Source organism: Ambystoma mexicanum, chromosome 11, assembly GCF_040938575.1.
Source record: "Ambystoma mexicanum isolate Mex_15411 chromosome 11, UKY_AmexF1_1, whole genome shotgun sequence".
NCBI classification, from domain to species: Eukaryota; Metazoa; Chordata; class Amphibia; order Caudata; family Ambystomatidae; genus Ambystoma; species Ambystoma mexicanum.
The window spans coordinates 900,701,845-900,720,603 of record NC_090934.1 but is presented as its reverse complement, the minus strand read 5'-3'; the positions used below and the strand labels follow the sequence as shown (position 1 = coordinate 900,720,603).

Genomic DNA, 18,759 nt, shown 5'->3' with positions numbered 1-18,759 from the left:
CATTTTTCAATCCAAAAGGCATAACCTTAAACTGGTATAAGCCAACTGGGGTAGAAAATGCAGTTTTCTCCTTGGCATGGTCTGTCAGGGCTATTTGTCAATAGCCTGACGTAAAGTCAAATGTGCTGAGGAACTTGGCTGCACCAAGTCTATCCACCAACTCATCTGTCCTTGGCAAAGGGTGGGCATCAGTCTTAGTGACTGCATTAAGAGCTCTGTAATCCACACAGAATCTAAGTTCTTTAGATCCTGCCTTTGGTACTAACACAACTGGGTTAGACCATGGACTAGTAGAGGGCTCTATTACCCCGGGATCAAGCATCTTGTGGACCTCACCTTTGATGTGGGTTCTTACATTTTCTGACATTCGATATCCTCTGCTTTTGACTGGCAGACAGTCACCAGTGAGTATGTCATGCTGTCCCCAAGGGGTCAAGCCTGGTGAAAGTGAGAACAGAGAGGCAAACTGATTTAACATAGACTTGCACTCTTCCTGTTGCTCAGGTGTCAGATTTGAAGAGAGATTTACTCCTTCAATCTTTTCGTCTAACGGTAAGCCTCTGAGGAGATCAGGAAGAGCTTCACTCTCTTCTTCTTCCTCTGATGATGCTAGAAGCAAAGCTCCTACATCAGGTCTGGAGACACACGCTTTTAGTCTGTTGGTGTGGAAGACTGTTGGAGCCTCCTTGGGTTGCCCAAGTCCACCAGATAGTTGCCCTCTCCAAGTTTACCCACAACTTTGAAGGGTCCCATCCATTTGTCTTGCAAGGCTCTCTGCCTTGTTGGAATCATAACGAGAACTAGCTGGTCCTGAGTAAACTCAACCATGTTAGCTTTTTGGTCATACCAGTGCTTGACCAATGCTTGTCCAGCTTTCAAGTTATCACTTGCTTCTGCCATCATTTGTGACATTCTCCTTCGGAGACCTATCACGTAGTCAGTCACTCTGACTGGCTTGGGGGAAGGAGCACTCTCCAACCCCTCCTTGATCAGGGCCAATGGACCTCTGACCGGATGACCATAAAGAAGTTCAAAGGGAGAATAACCTACTCCCTCCTGAGGGACTTCTCTATAAGCAAAGAGAAGGCATGGCAGTAGAAGGTCCCATTTTCTTTTAAGGGGTCCTCTAAAGCACCTATCATGCTCTTCATGGTTCTGTTGAACCTTTCAACCAATCCATTGGTCTGAGGGTGGTATGCGGTTGAGAACTTGTAAGTAACTCTGCATGTTGTCCACATGGCTTTCATGTAGTGGGACATAACATTTGACCCCCTGTCAGAGATTACTTCCTTAGGAAACCCAACCCTGGTAAAAATACCAATGAGGGCCTTAGCCACAGCCGGAGCTGTAACAGTCCTCATAGGAATTACCTCAGGGTACCTAGTAGCATGGTCTACTACAACAAGTATAAACCTGTTGCCTGAGGAGGTTGGAGGATCAAGGGGACCAACAATGTCAATCCTTCCTCTCTCAAATGGGACTCCCACAACTGGGAGAGGCACTAAAGGTGCCACATTCTTGGAGCCAACCTTACCAGAAGTCTGGCAGGTGTGGCAGCTCCTGAAGTATTTATCTACTTCAGCCCCCATCTTTGGCCAATAAAAGTAGAGGGAGAGCCTTTCCTTAGTCTTCTTGAAACTCAAGTGACCAGCCAAAGGAATCTCATGGGCTAACTGCAAGAACTGTGGTCTGTTCTCTTGAGGTACTACAAGTCGTTTGTTGTCCCCAGGGGCAGACTCGGTTGGTTCACTGTAGAAGAGGCTATCTTCCCAGTGTAACCTATATTTCCCAGGCTCTTGCCCTTCAGCCTGAGCATCTGCCTGGTGGCGAAGACCTTCCAGAGTTGGACATTCTCTCTGTCCCTTACTGAAGTCTGCCCTGTTGGGTCCACCTTCTGCCAGTAAAGACTGCAGCTCAGGATGGTCAACAGGATCCAGATCTCCAATGAGATCCTGGCCTTCCACTAGCTCTTCTTCAGAGTCTAGTTCAACCACACAGGGTTCTACCACCCACTCTGCCTCATCTGGAGGGGGAGGTACTGGTGTAACTTTGGACAACCTAGAGGAAGTCCTTGTTGGCTGCACTGGAGTGCCGACTGCTGGTTTCTTGTTAGAAGTCTTAGCTTTCCCCTTTGCTTCTTGTTGCTTAGAGACAGCAGCTGATATCTCCAGTGGAGCAGGAGTGATCTCTTTCTTCATCATCTCCTTGGGAGTACCTCTCATGGTTCTCTTCCTTGCAGGTCTGGTGAGCTCCTGTAACCTTTTACTAGGAGGTCTGGGGGTATGTGACACTACTCCAAGAGTTTTCAAGTCATTACCCAGCAGAACCCTTCCTGGCACCTCACTTTGTCTGCTGACAGGTATCTTCACAGTCATGTCATTACACTGGATGAGAACTGGTAATTGGGGAAGCATCTGCACAGGCCCTCCAGCTAACTTGGTGAAGCGTTTGGGTGCCTTAGCAACATCCTCAGCCTGAAAAAACGATTTGTCCACCACAGTTATGCTGGCCCCAGTGTCCCTAATGGCAGGAGTCTCCTGACCAATCACCTGGACACTGTCCTTATAATACTCTTTAGTATTATCTGGGATAGAATTATAGACATCTAAGTTCTGTTGTTCCCACAAACCCAGAGATACTAAAGAAACACTGGCTGAGACTCCAATGGGTTCATCAGCCAGTAATAGAAAGTTTCCCTTGCCATTTGTACTTCCTCCTCTGGAGCGAAGGCTAAGGAGACAAGCTGGACCCCTGAAGGTTTACCCTTACATCTGGGATCTCCTTTCACATGGTCAGTAGAGCCACAAACAAAACATTTACCAAATGTTTTCTGGAATGGTGGCTTGTTCTGACCTCCTTCTGGTTTGGCACCAGGAGGTACACTAGCCTGATTTGGTTTCCCTTGTGGCTTACCCTTTTGGTTTTGTTCGGGGCCCTCTTTGGAATTGAAATTATTAGAATTCTCTTTGGAGTCCTTCTTTGGCTGTTTTCCCTCATCCTTTTTCTGAGTAGCCCCAGAATCCTTGTGAGTGTCCCTGTTGGCAACCCACAAGTCAGCAGCCTTAGCTAACTTCCTGGAATCTAATTCCTTTGAATCAGCCACGTGCTGTCTGAGCTCAGGAGAGCAGGCATCATAAATTGACTCCAACATTACAAGATTCTTCATTCCTTCATAAGTGTTAACTCTGTAACCCTTAATCCATCCCTCTAAGTTTTTCAAACTTTCACTCACCCAGGTAGCCCAAGGGGTACCATCATGCTTTTTGAGGGTCCTAAACCTCTTAAGGTACTGGGAAGGGGTCTTCCCAAATCTAGCTATCAAAGCTAGCTTCACACATTCATAATCCTTTCTCTCCTCCTCCCCCAACTCCATTACCACATCAGTTGCAACAGGGGGGAGCCTAGAGAACAACCAGGGAAGTAACTCATTCCCTGTGATGTCCTGGAGCCCATTATTATACTCAAACATTTTTAACCAATCCAACACATCCAACCTAGGTTCATACATACCCACTAATTCCTTAGGCACCCGGGGTCTTTTGGGACTGGAACTCCTAGAAGAACCAGAGGAGAGAGAAGCATTTTCCACAGACGACTTTTTCATTTCTAGTTCATGATTAAGCTCTATTTCTCTGAGTCTTAACTCAGCTTGCTTCTGCTCAGCCTGGGCATTCATTCTTCTGAAATTTAGCTCTTGGTTTCTTTCAGATTGAGCTAAAAAACGTTTGTACTCTAATTCAAGCTTCATTCTTTCAAGTTCAAAATAAGCAGGGTTACATGTGGGACCTGGTATAGGCCCAGTAGGTACAGTAGGTAAGGCAGACAGAGGCTCAGAGTGGCTAACTTCATTAGGTTCACTTTCCTCTTCTGACTCATTATCAAGACTTTGATTCAGATCAATACCATCACTGTTTTCTACATTTGCTGGGGGGGCGGGTAGATTCCTCTGTACCACCTAGACTTTGGTTTTCTAACAATCTTTTCTTTTCTACAAGTTCCATTTTCTTGCCCTTCTCAGAGAAATTCTTATGTCTACACAATACTTTTAAGCAATCAGCACTTTTGGCAGACAATGATTCTAGAGTATAACTCTCCATAGCAGACATAGGGCCTCATTACACGGTAGGCGGTAAAAATCGGAATTTTACGGCATGGCGCCATTAACGTGTCCGCCCTCGCAAGAGGCCGCTAATAGCGTCCCATCACGAGTACGCGGACACGAGCATAGCGCCATGCCGTAAATGACCGTTCCGCCCTGCCGCTAAATACCCCAAAAAGCCCCTTACCGGCGCCCGCAAAACCACCGATAGCGCCTCCGCCCTCCCGCTACCCGTAAATAGCGGACACCGCCATTACCGCACACCGTTAAAAAGCGGAACCGGAAATTACGTCGTCGCACAGGAACGGGAAAGAGCACAGCGGCCATCTTCAAAAACACAATCCATTGCCATCCTCTGCATCCAGGACATATATCCAGGCAACTCCGACCAGGAACCATACCGGGTAGCTCGAGGATGCCGAAGGCGCTTAAAAAAACTGCTGATCGCCAGCGCAAAGAAAAGTTCACTAATGAGGAACTAATGATGCTGACCACCACACTTGCTGCAAATGCAGGAGTAGTATTTGTGAACGATATGCGGCGGGAGGCCCTCCTTAAGAAGAAGGCCATCTGGGCCGAAGTCGCGCTAAAAGTCAGTGCGGTGGGCACCACCACCCGGAGTGTCAGGGAATGCCGCAAAAGGTGGGACGACCTCCGGGTGCGTGTGCACAACATTTTATCTGTGAACCGCAACATGGCAATGGCCACAGGAGGTGGCGCAAAGTCCCCCTTGAAGATGAAGGAGTGGGAGGAGATATGTGCCTCCACAATAGGAGTCGAGTCGATAGAGGGGGTCGGCGATATGGAGCATGGCGTGGCCGTTTCATCGGATGGAGGTGAGTGTATGCACCCAAAAATGCGCAGTGAAGGGTGAGGGGTCCCACAATCATGTGTCCATATGAATGCCGTGGATCCAGCCACAAACAGACATGCATGCATCATCACATACCCACCAACACAGGGCCAATCATGCATGAGCCAGCCAACATCCCCATTCCATGCCTCCACAATGATGACCCCAAAATGCATCAAACTGCATGACGTATACATCTGCCATAATGCAGGTAGACCCATAGATGATGATTTACCCTTCTTATCACCCCTGCAGGATCACACACGGAAAATGAGGAGCCACGCACGTCAGCACCCACTCCCACACCCATGAAAAAAGCCAGGAGGGATGCCACCGGGGACCACGCAACATCCTCTAGGGGACCCAAGAGTAGTGACCGGGACAAAGGCAGCAGGAGCAGCAGTGCCACGCAGCCAGAGGCCATGCCTGCCGCTGTTGTGGTAACCACGGGAGTGTGTCTCCCATCAATTGAAGGCAGCATGGAGGGAGTGCACTCTGCTGCCACCAGTTCTACGGGTGAGGCAGCAGCCACTGGGCCACTTTCCGATGCGGAGGAAGCACCGGTGAATGAGGATCTGAGTCAGAGCCCCATCCCCACACGCCACTTACTCGCATCCCCAATGTTTTCACCAGGTCCGTTCAGCCAAGGCGGATCGCCCGCCCACACACATGATGTGTCATGGAGCCCCCTGGAACCTACGCCTGATGCCAGTGCTATTGACCCAGGCGCATCAGCCATTCCACCGGCAGACAACGAGGAACTTGACCTATCAGCCATCTACCAGAGGCAGACCGAAATGGCTGGTCTGGTAGGTCAACATGTGGCAGAGACAGGGCACCTGAGGGAGGACATTGGTGCATTCGCACGCCAGACGAGGGAGGCCATGGAGGCATGCACCAACCGCATATGCAATGAGATGGGGCAACTCAGGCAGGCCATGATCCGCATTGCGGAGGCGATTGAGCACAGATGTCCACTCCCTACCCAGGAGGAAACAGGCCCAGCCTCCTCTGGGAGTTCGCGGCAGACAAGCCCCCTACGCCGCTCTATGCGCAACCTCAGGCGCACATCATCGCAAACGCCCGAAGAAGGAGCGAACAAATAGGGCCAACAAGGAATATCGGCCACATTTGGGGAAGGACATGTTCACGCCTTGGAACTCACGTGGGAGTGTTGCGGGGGGAGTGGGGGAGGGTGTATTCGGGGGTGTTGTGGGGGAGGGAGGGAGGGTGTATTCGGGGGTGTTGTGGGGGGGAGGGTGTTTGCACAGTTGGGGTTATGCACTTTCTGTACACGTTATGTTCAAAATACACTCTTCTGCAGTTGAAAAACAGGCATGGTCTCCATCATTGTGTATGTGTGATTTTCTTTGGGAGAGGGCCCTTTGTGGGCCTCAAGACGGCCACAAGGGCAACAATGCACGTCTCTCCATGCATGATATTCCACCTTTGTTCCTGATGCTATTCCTGATTCCGATGCTGACGCGGATCCTGTCCCGCCATGCCATCGCCTCTTGCATGTCCGGGCTGGGCATTTCGACAATACTCATCCACATCCACATCAAGCTCATCTGGTGTTTGCATGGTGCCATGGGCACATTCTATCAGATGCACATTTAGTTGTGCCTTACACATACTATGGTCATCTTCGCCTTGATTCCGGGGGTTTGTTGGCTGCCCTTGTGGTGTTTCTGGGTGCCCCGGTGGTGCTTGCTGCGCAGGTCTCGGCCTCCTCCTCCTGCTCCTACTCCTACGTCTCTTCGGTGATGCCTGTTGTTGTTGGTGCTGCACTGCAGTCATGTACGCAGGCCTATGTCATGCTGCTGGTGTTGGGACCATCTTGCTGTGGGAAGGGGTGTGGGAAGGGGTGTGGTGTGCTCTTTAGTGCTGGCTGTCTCCATTGACTCCACCTGTGCTGGTTGTGTCCACCTGGGGCAGATGGGCAGATGGGAACACTGCTCAGGACTCTTAACGTGTGGTTTTCGATGCTGTTATTAGCGCCATGCCGGTACATGCTTTTTGGGTCTTTGGGATGCCGGTATTGCCGTGTACGCATGGGTTGTGATTGCGTGCTATTTGCGCCATGGCGCTGTTTACGGTGTGGGGGTCGCGCGCAAGCGGCCACGCCGCTATTGGTGGTGCCGTACTTTACGGGTCCACTAATAGCGGTGGGTCCGGGTCGTGATCGGCTTTTCGTTACCGGTAACGGTATTCCCTTACCGCCTACCGTGTAATGAGGCCCATAGTTAGAAAATCAGCTTTTTAGTGCTAAGCTCTGTGGTTAGTTGTCCTAAAGTGTTCAACAAGCACTCTAAAGTGTATACTCAAAACATATCCCACCGCTGTACACCAGTGTTAGGCAGAAACCTGTGCAGTTCCCTCTGGGACCACTGCAAAAGATTTAGGACTACAGGTGTTTGACAAGAGAGGAAGGCAAAGTAACACCATGAATTCAGAGTCAGTAGGCCGGATCCGCTTTAAGAGGATCAAAACGAAATGTGTCCAAGGTCACACGGTTGCAGTGCACAAACGGTTCAAAAAGGAGTTGGATCAAGGAAAGGGACCAGTTAGAGGGTCAAGGTGGCCAGCCCAGTCCAGAAGGTTAAGGGGTTATTATTACCCTGTAGCAATCTTTAGAAAGGGAGGCCTGGCGGACATGGTACCTTAAAGTGGGGAGAACACTCCAGCGGGGTCAGTGGTTCCTGGCAGCGGATGCAAGTCAGTGCTTCATCCAGGGGAAGAGAGGATCTCGTCGGGGAGGAAGACAGGAGTCCGTTGCACTGCCAGGGAAGAAACCAGCTGCAGAGTTTCTCAGGTACAAGGCGAGGCCCGTTGATTTGCGGTTCAGTGCTAATTGGCTATCCGGCTGCCGGGGTGCTTGGCACAGGCAGTTGGACCACAAACCGGCCAGGGGTGCGAAGAAAAGAAGATAAACTGGTTGTGCCCACCAGTCAGGGGAAGAAGCCTCTCCAGCCGGGAGATCTTCTCTGTCGTCGGGAAGTGGTGAGTCGGTTCCGCAGGGCTCCACCGGTGGTGTCGTCGTGGTAGGTCGGCTCAGCTTCTCCCTCGTCGGATTCTCAGGTCCTGTGGCGACATCTGAAGTTCCAGTCCCAAAAGCCCTGGTTTTATGCAGCATACCCCCATTCACTCAGCCTAGCTGTCAATCAAACATGCTAAGTGGTGAGCTGGCCGGCTCACCACTTGGGCCAATCACACAAAAGTGCGACTTGAGTTACCAAGGTAACTCAGTCCAGGGTGCCTAAACCCCTCCCACACCCCCTGTGGTACCCAGGCAGAGTGGCACCACTTTTGGAGGCATCTGTGGAGAAGCCCGCCAAAAAGTGAAACAAAGGGCTCGACTTGGGTTGGAGTCACAGAAGAGAACACAAACGCCATTTTAGAATCGAGTCCTGGCAAAAAATACCAACCGGCGAATGAATATTAAATAAATAAACCGGCGGTATGTTCGAGGCTATGAGAATTAAATAATTAAAGTTGGTAGCCTCGAACAATGGGAAAATCCCATAGGGACATATTCACGGTCGAATATAAAAAGTAGTATCCACTGCCACCAGCCAAAACTCGATCAGGGGGGACGGAGACGTGCCCCCTGGACTATCAGACCCCGGGGTAATCAAATTGCCCCGACCAGTACGTCCACAATATGATGGTTTGTACTGGTTTCTGTTAATAATTTGGGACTAGTAAAGCCAATGGTGACTTTACATGCCCTGGGAGACAATAGTCAGTCCCAGGGTATGGAGGCTATGGTGGGTTGTCACTACGACACCCCTGTGTTACAGCACGGAGGGTGCTGTGTAACACACATAGTAAAAACACAGGAGACCCTATGGAGTAAAGGACCCCATAGCCCATAAAACACATTAACAGTCAAAGGAACACCATTAATCATGTCCAAGAGTGGGAGAAAAAGAGTCTCACTCTTGGCAGGAGAAAAAAACAAACTCCAGAAATCCAGCAAACCTGCAGGGGGACTCACTAGGTTAGGAAATTCAGCCTAAAGAGAGAATTCTCCCTAACAGTATCAACATCTTCTTGACCAGCGAGAGGTTCTCACATGGCTAAGTCTGGATAGGGGTAATTGACGGGAAAGTGAAAGGCGTGTCAATCTACAATCTTGCTGCATCTCCAAAGACACCCTACAGACCTTCCTGTGCCCTTCACACAGATATGTGGGTGCATGGTAATTGGTGGGGTCGGCAGAAGCATTGTGCCATGTTTTAAGGGCTGTAGGAGCAGTTCCCAAGTCTGATGTTACTCAGGGACAGCACTTGAGTAAAAAAAACAAAAAAAACAATAGACCCCTGCCTTGTTCTACATCCCCACTCTACCCTTGTTTTGGAAAGTGGGGGACAAATCCCCCTTTGTCCATAACACTCGGGGAAGAGGGAAGTTAAATACACCCCGCCACACCCTGTGCCTCCACTCCCTGCCCTGGTTCCTACACACCTGCTATACACAGCATATAAGTGACGTAGTAAATTTTCAGATCCCGTGGGTCTTTAAATCTCTCTGTAAGATCCAAGTAGTGACAACATTATTGTGAGACTGTGTGGCAGTAGCAGGTGTGTAGGAACAGAGGGACAACAACATTGCGGTCCGCACGTTCCTACTGAGATTTCAGACACGTATCCTGTAACACTTGACACACTGACTCCTGAATTCCCCCTGCCAGTGGTACAATGACCATTGGGGAAATTGGGCTTTGGCCCCCCTGGAATATTGAGGTATGTTGACTTGATCTGGCTGATTGTAAGAGCTGTGGCAGGACAGAACAGGAACCAGACAATAAACAGTGCCGGTGGCTGCACAGTTAACCAAGACAGTGCACATACTTATGTAAAGCCTGTCATTGTTAGCATGTGCATTCGTATGCATACCGTTTAAAGCAATTGAAATCGTGATGTGGCGTTAGTACTTGCATGTCAGGGGAGGGATTGGAAGGGTAGGGGGAACAGGAGACAGCACATTCTTGCAGCAGTTAAGTGTGTCGTTTCAGACGTGACAGAGAGAATTAACAGCTTGTAACATTGAAGCTGAACTAGAATAGTTTCATTAGAATGTGTAAACAAGTAGATGCCCCCACGCAAATTAACTTTCCCCTCTCCCACTGTCTCTGAAGTCTGCCCCTCTCCAAACATTTGAATCGTTAACCACCCTAAAATGTTAGCCTAGGTGCACCCCTGCCCCTGCTATTTGTCCTCAATGGCGGTGCTCAGGTGGTCTCCAGACACATTCTGCTGAAAGGGTGCCTCGGTTGCTCGGGCATTATCACCTAGGACTCCTCTACCTCAGTGAAGTGTAGACTATGGGCGTACATGTCTTACTTTAATGCCTCTTCCGTGGCTCGCCTGTGCCCTTGTCTATGTCTAGTGGTGACCTTGTGGACTGCAGGCAAATCTAAAATCCACAGAGTGCAAGCGCACACCATGCAGCCTGGTTACAGGGGAATGTGCTCCTGTCTAGATCAGCTCTGAGGGGTGGCATCATTCCATTGCATTCTAACTGGGCGACTCCATTTCCTATCCCCAGAACTGCAGGTTTGACACTTGCAACTGTGAGAAGACGGAGGATTGCATGTGTGCAGCTGTCTCGTCATATGTGCGCGCCTGCGCAGCCAAGGACGTCTTCCTGACCGAGTGGAGGAACACGATTTGTGGTAAGTCACTGGAATAGCTTTCGAAATAGGAGTAATACTGTATTCCAGGTTTTGGGGGCTGGGGGGGAATTGGGGGTGTGTGACAGGTATGGAATTCGTTAGACCTGATGGTGCAGCGGATAGAGCCGCAGCGGATAGAAGCCAACAGGAAAAGGGGCAAGTGGAATGTCTTAATGGAAGTGTCAGGGCAGTAAAGAAAGGTGCATGAAATGGGCCAGAACTGCGCTCAGGCAAAGTTTGTCTTACCTACTTCAACACGGAAACTGCTTTCAGAAGACTCTGCAGTGTGCCTAGTCATTGAAGTGCCCTTTACTCGTCTTGCCCAGCAGCTAATTCAGGATTCTCCCAGCCAAAGTTATTGCATGCACCAATAAGCCACATGAACAAGCTGTTTTCAGAAGACTACTGAATACACACAGTCAAAGCCTCACAATGCTGTAGCTGTCCAAACTAGTATATATGTCCTTCAATTCACAGACGTTTTTTGTGACAGTGAGTATTGAGACCAATGAAAACAGCAGAGTACAACTTCCATTGTTCCCCTAAAAGGGGTTGTCCCTGAATCACTATAAGCCATGATTCAAATGTAAAATTGTAGCCATTCTTATGTTCCCATAATGCTCTTTGCTTACATGCAAATCGGCAGGATTGGGTTTTGTGAAGAGATACTGTGTTGTGTGACTTGACCTGTGATCTGTTCTGAGTCCATGTCCTTCGCCCACACCTCCCCCCTCCCCAACGGCCCTGCCCCTCCAAGGAAGGGAGAGTTACCACAGTAAACATTTTCCATCTTCCACACTGGAGGGAAGGCTTCAGAGGGAAAGGTAACGAAGTGGGAGGAAGAAGGTCAAAGGTGGAAGGGATCCATCCAATAAGATGCTGGGCAACTCCAGGGTTGGCAGCGCTGTGAAGGGACTCAGGGAGCCGGCCACACCTAGGTATTCCCTTCCATTATCTCTTGCTGGGCTGGATGGGTCAACCCAAACCCTGGCAAAAGCCAGGACACACAAACTCATGATTACTGACCTCCCAGTGGGGGACCCCATTGCCCTGCATGTCTTACCCCGGTACCCCTCAGAATGGCACTAGGAACTTGTGTAACAGCGGGCCTGTGACATCTAACCGCATTTCCGCTTCTTCCCTCCCAAGGAAAGTACAGTGAAGACTGCCCCGAGACCTGGGTCTACTCCGACAAAGTGGACACCTGCCAGGCCTCCTGTCGTTCCCTGAGCCAGCCCGACATGTCCTGCAGCGTCAAGTTTACCCCTGTGGACGGCTGTGTCTGCCCTGAAGGAACCTACCTGGATGAGAGAAAGAATTGCGTGAATGCTTCCACATGTAGCTGCTACTACAAGGGTTCCCCCATGCTGCACGGGGAGTCTGTGCACGAGAACAAGGCCATATGGTAAGATGCTCATTGCGATCAGTTGTCACGGTTCCGTGGCGTGAGCGAGCGCTTGTTCTTCTTCTTGCTGATAGATTTTTATCCATCAGTTGTGATTTTTGGATACCGAGGCTTGAGCCTCATTACTCCATCTTCTCGGGTTGAGTATGTAGTGGTGGGTTTGTATTCCTCTTAGTCTGTGTGGTCTTGTCACAGTAGGGTTGGTTTCACAGGGTCTTCGCAATGATGGGCCGCGGGTAGCGGTCGAAGGGGTTTGCAGTGGTGGCAGTGAGTCTTCTGATCAGAGGGTTCGGGTTCTGATCCAGTCCTTGGCAGAAGTTCTTACTCAGCTTCGCTAGATGTTCGTCCCACATCTCCATGTCCAGGTCTCTGTGAAGGTCTGCTATCCTTGTGAAGATTGGAGCTCCAGACGATATCCACAGGGCCTTGTCCTGGACTATCTGAAGACTCTTCCGGTGTCGCTCATGGCAGGTCATCCATGCTGGAGAGCCATACGTCAGGGTTGGTCTGATGATCCCCTTGTAGACATTGATCTTTGTCTGGAGGGGCATGGACTTGCTCTTCAGGAGGGGGTACAGCGCTGCCATCTTTCCTGTTGCCTTCTGCTGAGTATTCTCGATGTGGCTTTCCCAGTTGAGTTTGCTGTCCAGGGTCACACCGAGGTAGCGGCTGCTGCTCTCCCATTTGATGGTCTCCCCGTTGATGCTGATGTGTGTGTGCTCCTTGATCTTCTTTCTGGTGAACAGCATTGCGGTTGTCTTGCTGGTGTTGAGTTCTATTCTCCAGTCGCTGTACCACTTCGCGATGGTATCCAATGAAGCTTGCAGGTTCTTCGCCACTTCCTTTTTGCTGAATGACTGGGAGATTACTGCAACATCGTCTGCATACAGCGCCAGGTCGGCCTTGTGGAGATCGGTCGGGATGTCGTTGGTGAAGAGATTGAACAGGAAGGGTCCGAGGTTCGATCCCTGTGGCACGCCTGCTTGGATGGGATGTGATGAGGACATCTCAGACCGCATGGCAACATGGAAGGTGCGGCCTCCCAGGTAGCTTGCAATCATCTTCACCAGGTATTTTGGAAATCCCAGGCCAATCATCTTGTGCAGCAGTCCCTTGTGCCAGGCTCGTTTGAATGCTTTGGCGACATCCAGGAAGATGATTCCTGTGGACTTCTTGATGTTGAATCCGTGGCTAATGGTGTCCACCACTCTTAGTAGCTGATGAGTCGTTGCATGCTTCTTTCGAAATCCAAACTGTTCCTTTGCTAGTAGGTTTCTTTCAGAGGTGAAGTCGCTGAGTTGAGCGGGGAGGACCTTCTACAGGAGCTTCGATAATCCAGAGAGGAGGCTGATGGGGCGGTAGTTTGCTGGATCCCTCAGTGGTTTGCCGGCCTTTGGGAAAACGATGACCCTTGCTTCTTTCCAGGAACTCGGGAAGTGCTGTAGCCTCATGCATGCATTGAAGATCTCTGTGAGGTGTTCCATTGATGCTGGTGGGAGGTTCTTGATTGCCAGGTTGGTTATTCCGTCGCTCCCTGGTGCCTTGCCGTTCGCCAGCTTTTCTGCAAGTCCTGCTACCTCAGAGCTTGTGCACTCCTTGATGTCTTCTGCTCCCAGTCCGGTTCGGTCTTCTGCAAGATACTTCTGAACTGCTTCCTTCACTTCGTCTGAGAGCCTAATTACCTTGTTCAGGGTGAACAAAGCCTCCAGGGTCTCAGCAACGACCTCTGCCTTGTCCTTGTTGCTGCATGCAAGGTGGGTTCGTCCCTGGATTGGTGGGCTTGGCTCCTTCTTCCCAGTCAGGCGATGAGTCATTCTACACACTGAGTTGTCCGCCTCCTTCAGCTTGGCTGTTGCAGCCTCCCACTTCTCGCCCCTGTGCTGTCGGATCTGTTCCCGCAGGAGTCTTGTGAGCGTGTTGTACTTCTGCAGGAGATCAGGTGTGCGGAACTTCTGCCACTGGCGTAGGGCCCGGTTCTTGTCGGCGATTGTTGGATACCTCTCGGTAGGTCGTAGATGGAACATCTGGTTGTCTTCTGCTTCGGAACGCTGCTCTTAATTGCCTCCTGGACTGCTGTTGTGAAGTCTTCCACAGCCCTGTCGATGTCTTCCTTGGTGCTCAGCGGGGTTGGTGTGACCTTGCTGTTCAGCTCTTCCTTGAAGTGACTCTAGTCAGCTCTTCTGAAGTTGTACTTCTCAGCCTGTTGGTAGGGTTCGATCTCATCTCCCACAGTGATTGCTACTGGGTTATGGTCCGAGGTCAGTTCCACCAGTGTTTCCAGCTCCACAGAGTGTTGCAGGTTCTTCCCGGGGCGGGCCTTTATCTGTGGCGGTACTTTTTCATTTAGTGGGGGAGGGTTGGAGCGGCCGGGTGGGCGGGCATGCTGTGTATGTGCGCGGCGCGTGCAGTCTCTTTGGTGTGTTCACATCTGCGATTGGACATCGGCAGCTATCACCCAGCTCAGATCGATTTCAATCCCGAATAAAACTCAGCGCCAGAATCTGGCCACTGGCTATGATCGAAGTGTTATTTCGGAAAGGCAGATAGGTCATTTTACCCATCTAGGGTTAGAATACTGAAAACGGTAAGTATGCACTCAAAACAGTTACTTAGTGTGTGAACCAGATCTGAGACAAAATAATGCCCTAAGAACAGATGTCATTTTAAAATTGACCACAAGGTTACGCTGCAGTACAAGAAAACCTCAAGGAAATATCGGAGCAAGAAATGTACATTGAGCAGCACTGCACGTGGGGGAAAATGATGTCTCTTTTGCCTCAATCACGAATTTGTCTCTTCCTCTCTACAGCACCTGTTCACAAGGGAAGATAAGCTGTATCGGAGTCAAAGTCAAAGATCCAGGTAGCTGACTTCTATGCACAGGTTACCATACCTCTCCCTGGGATGCTTCCTCCATGCCCATGCTTGTCTGCCGACCCCCTGTAACCCACCCCAGGTTCTTTTTCTATTGCGCGCAGGATAGCACGCCTGGGCATCTCACTGGTGGCCTGAGATAGGCTAATGTAATGTAGGAATTAATGCCAGAACGTTGAATGTTGTCATGCTACTTTGTGCTGTGAGTGGTGTAGCTTCACCCAGAAGATTACATTTGTCACTTCCCACTCCCTGTCTATTTTATTATCTGTGATCGATCAGCTCATTGGAAAATTGATGGAATCCCCAACAGGGTAGAACATCAGTGCGGCAGAGGCAATATACCAGCCATATCTTGGATTGAATACAAACATAGCTGACCATGGCACACTGCGTTTCAGTTACCCAACAAGATATCTGTGCGACCGCGACTTAAACCAATGCCATGAGGATTACTTTTGTTTCCACACTAACCATACTAATACCCTCCATGCTCTTGCAGACATACCACACGCAAACCAACTATGCCATGCATATGCAGCATCTAAACACCCACCAGACTGACACAAAACAGCAGGACTCCTACTCCAATGGCTCACACAGGTGCAACATGGCCCATGCATCCTTACGCCACAGGCACACAAGGCCTCCCACATTGAACACAAACGCCTTGCACGCTCACCAACCCAGACCACCTAGAAGCAAACCCACACACAGTCACCTGTGTTTCCAAACTTAAACTACCAACACCACAGCAAATGCACTTGTTAGCTCTCCCTCACTGGCTACTAACAAACCAACCCCTCTCTTATCTTCATATCTGCTAGAGCACCTGGGGACCATGCCAATGGCAGTGGGGCATGGTATAAATCCCAGTAACATAAAATAACATAACATACCATGGAATGCATTTCATGCTAGTTCTGTGGCCCGTGCCCTTAATCTAGAGCAATTTACACATCTTACTCGGGGATCACTTGGGCACGGGAACTCTTCCTCACCCTCTAACTCTTGGCTACTTCCTCTACAGAATGTACTGCTCCCATGGTGTTCCTCGACTGTGCCAATGTTACTGAGGGCGGCAAGGGGTCAGAATGTCAGAAGAGCTGCCAGACCTTAGACGTGGAATGTGTAAGTGTCTTACGGGGCCACACAGAATAATGGGTTTGGGAGTGGTAGTCTGTTCATTGGAGAATATCTTTGCTCTAGACTCTCCTTCTGATTTTGTGCTTGGCAGGAGAAAGGGCAAGCCTCCTTGCTGTATTGACTGGCAACTTGTGCCAAAGGCCAGATGCCTGCTTTTCTGACATGACCCAACCTTTTTTCTGACTATATCATCTCAAAAGCTGCGCAGAAGCTTTTGGGAATTTGATGTGTCTCCTTACTATGCGAAGTTCGCAGGCTACACTGCATCCATCCGGATTCCTCCCTGCCCTGGTAGGTGACCATTTTGTATCTCTTGGACACTCTGCTAACATCCTTCTTTCTTCCTGGGCCTTATAGTTCAGCACCCATTGCGTGTCCGGATGTGTTTGCCCCCAGGGGATGGTGCTGGATCCCAAAGGAAGCTGCATTCGGGAAGAGACGTGCCCATGCGTCCACAATGAAGTCACCTATCAGCCTGGAGAGGAGATCTCAGTCAGCTGTAACACCTGGTAAGCACTAGGCCACTGTCACATTGCACAATTGTTCCTATATTGGGATAGACCAGGGGTTATGTGTTGTGCCAACCTGGCACTATGCAATCAGCCTGGTTGTATTGAATCATTCTTTTGGGCACTGTCTTGCCAATGGATCTTTATTGTTATTCTCTGATTCGTGTCTGTTGCAATGGCTGAATGCTTGATTACAAGATGGGGCACATAACCTGACTCAAAAGTAAGCCAGTGAGCATCAGAATGTGGGACTGGTGCATCACTGGGAGCGCTTTCCAAGGCCGTGGTAGACGTCCTTCATAATTCACTGATTTAGTGTGAATGAGCAGAGGATTGCAAAAGGGGAGATGAGGCATCAAAATAATGCCCAGCACAGGCCCTTGCACATTCATGCAACCATTACAAAGAATGTCAAGGACTGGGACAAGCAACTTTGAAATGTTATGGATGCACCCTGAAAGACATTCCTAAAACAATATGCCCCCCTAGGCCTTTGTAAAAACAAAGAGCATATCAAAGAATGTGATTGCCTGGTCCTAGGTTACTTAGACATTGACAGAGTGGTTAGCATGTAAACTAGGGTAACTTGTCCAAAGCAATGTTGTGTGGCAAGAGAAACTGCACCCAAATGGGAAAAGGTTTCTGGGGGTCAGCTCAGGATTATTGATAAACATTTCACCAATTACACACACATTGCACATCCTATTGCTATGACAGGGGATGACACAACATTGGAGAAGGCACCAAACATCAGGAAAGAGAGAACACAACTACAATCAGGTCTAGAGAAATATGTGAAGGATGGGCACAGAACAAGGGCACATTGTGGCTGAATGAGAAGCCATGGCGCCGTAGATGAACGCCCAATGCAAACATGTTCAGGGAGTTCCTCACAGGCAAGGGCCAGATTCCTCCTTGGTCTCTTGACTTTGGCGTTCACTCAGACGCATTTTAACTGGACTGCAGGGCTCCATCAACTGTTTAATGCTGCTGGCAATATTGTAACGCCGACCGTGAGTGAAACGTGGAATCCACATGTTGTACTGTTCCTTCTCACTGTCTGCTGTCACCTGACTGCACAAGCTTAGAGGCATGCCACAAATCCCTCACAGTGGCACACGCAGGGATAAGGGCATAACAGATAGGCTGTGGGTGAGATGGGCATCTTGCCCTGAAGTTTTTACAAGAGAGGCTGGAAGGAGAAGATATGGATGGGATTACATATAGAGGGGACGTGGAAGCATTGCAGGCAATGGATCAGGAATTGGTCTTGAGAAGGGATGCATAAGAGGGGCATTGTACCGCAGAGTTTGATGCGTTTGGCCAGGTGTTGCATTGCAGGGTTGGGTCGGCTTTCCAGGGTAAGGGAGGGTGTACCAACGCCACTGATCGGCCTTGAAGGAGACAGAACATCTGGGGTTTAGGCTGTGCTAGAGAGAGCCAAACTATTGGTGATTGTAACTGTTTGGAAGGGTGCAAATGATATAGAGTGGGCGGAAAACACTGGAAGAGACTGTTCTGAGAGTGTCTCTTACTCACAGTACCTGCAAGAACCGGATGTGGCAGTGCACCGACAAGCCTTGCTTTGGCACCTGTAGTGTGTATGGAAATGGGCATTACATCACTTTCGACAGTAATCGCTACAGCTTCAATGGGGACTGTGAGTACACCGTGGCTCAGGTATGTACATATACCCGTAAGGGTGCAGCTCATAGTTCTCTCTCTGATTGCCTCCATAAGAGCAGAGATGGGCTGCCTGACAATAATGATACACCCCTTTTCCCCAGGATTACTGCGGCAACAGCAACGGCACCTTCCGAGTGATTACAGAGAACATCCACTGCGGCACTACAGGGACCACATGCTCCAAATCCATTAAAGTGTTCCTAAGGGTAAGTATCCTCAGATGGCATAGATTAGGATGGCAGATCAAGTAGTGCTCTAGCCCCAAGACATGTACTTGCTTATTAATGCACCATCTGCAAGCACAGTTGCTTGTGGAGCCTGCAACAACATGCTTCTGTTCCACCACCAAACGCATAATACCATTAGTCAACATTTTGGGGTTCAAGTTTTTGTTAAAATGAGTTTTCTTACATTTGCCCCACATTGATATCGTGTTGGCATTGTGAGACCAAGTGGCCCAGAAGATCGTTGACAGTACGATTTGCAATCAGACCGCAGCGTCACACT

General features: G+C 49.7%; 1 protein-coding gene across 1 annotated transcript in view; it reads left to right on the top strand.

Annotated features, from left to right (window-relative positions):
- Positions 1-18,759, top strand: part of LOC138505064 (mucin-19-like) — a 424,600-nt gene that overhangs the window by 28,892 nt on the left and 376,949 nt on the right. Inside the window, exons 17-23 of the mRNA XM_069625388.1 lie at positions 10,506-10,632; positions 11,782-12,037; positions 14,847-14,899; positions 15,942-16,042; positions 16,415-16,566; positions 18,108-18,246; positions 18,354-18,458. Coding sequence (XP_069481489.1) covers positions 10,506-10,632; positions 11,782-12,037; positions 14,847-14,899; positions 15,942-16,042; positions 16,415-16,566; positions 18,108-18,246; positions 18,354-18,458 — 933 coding nt within the window. The remainder of the gene's footprint in view (positions 1-10,505; positions 10,633-11,781; positions 12,038-14,846; positions 14,900-15,941; positions 16,043-16,414; positions 16,567-18,107; positions 18,247-18,353; positions 18,459-18,759) is intronic.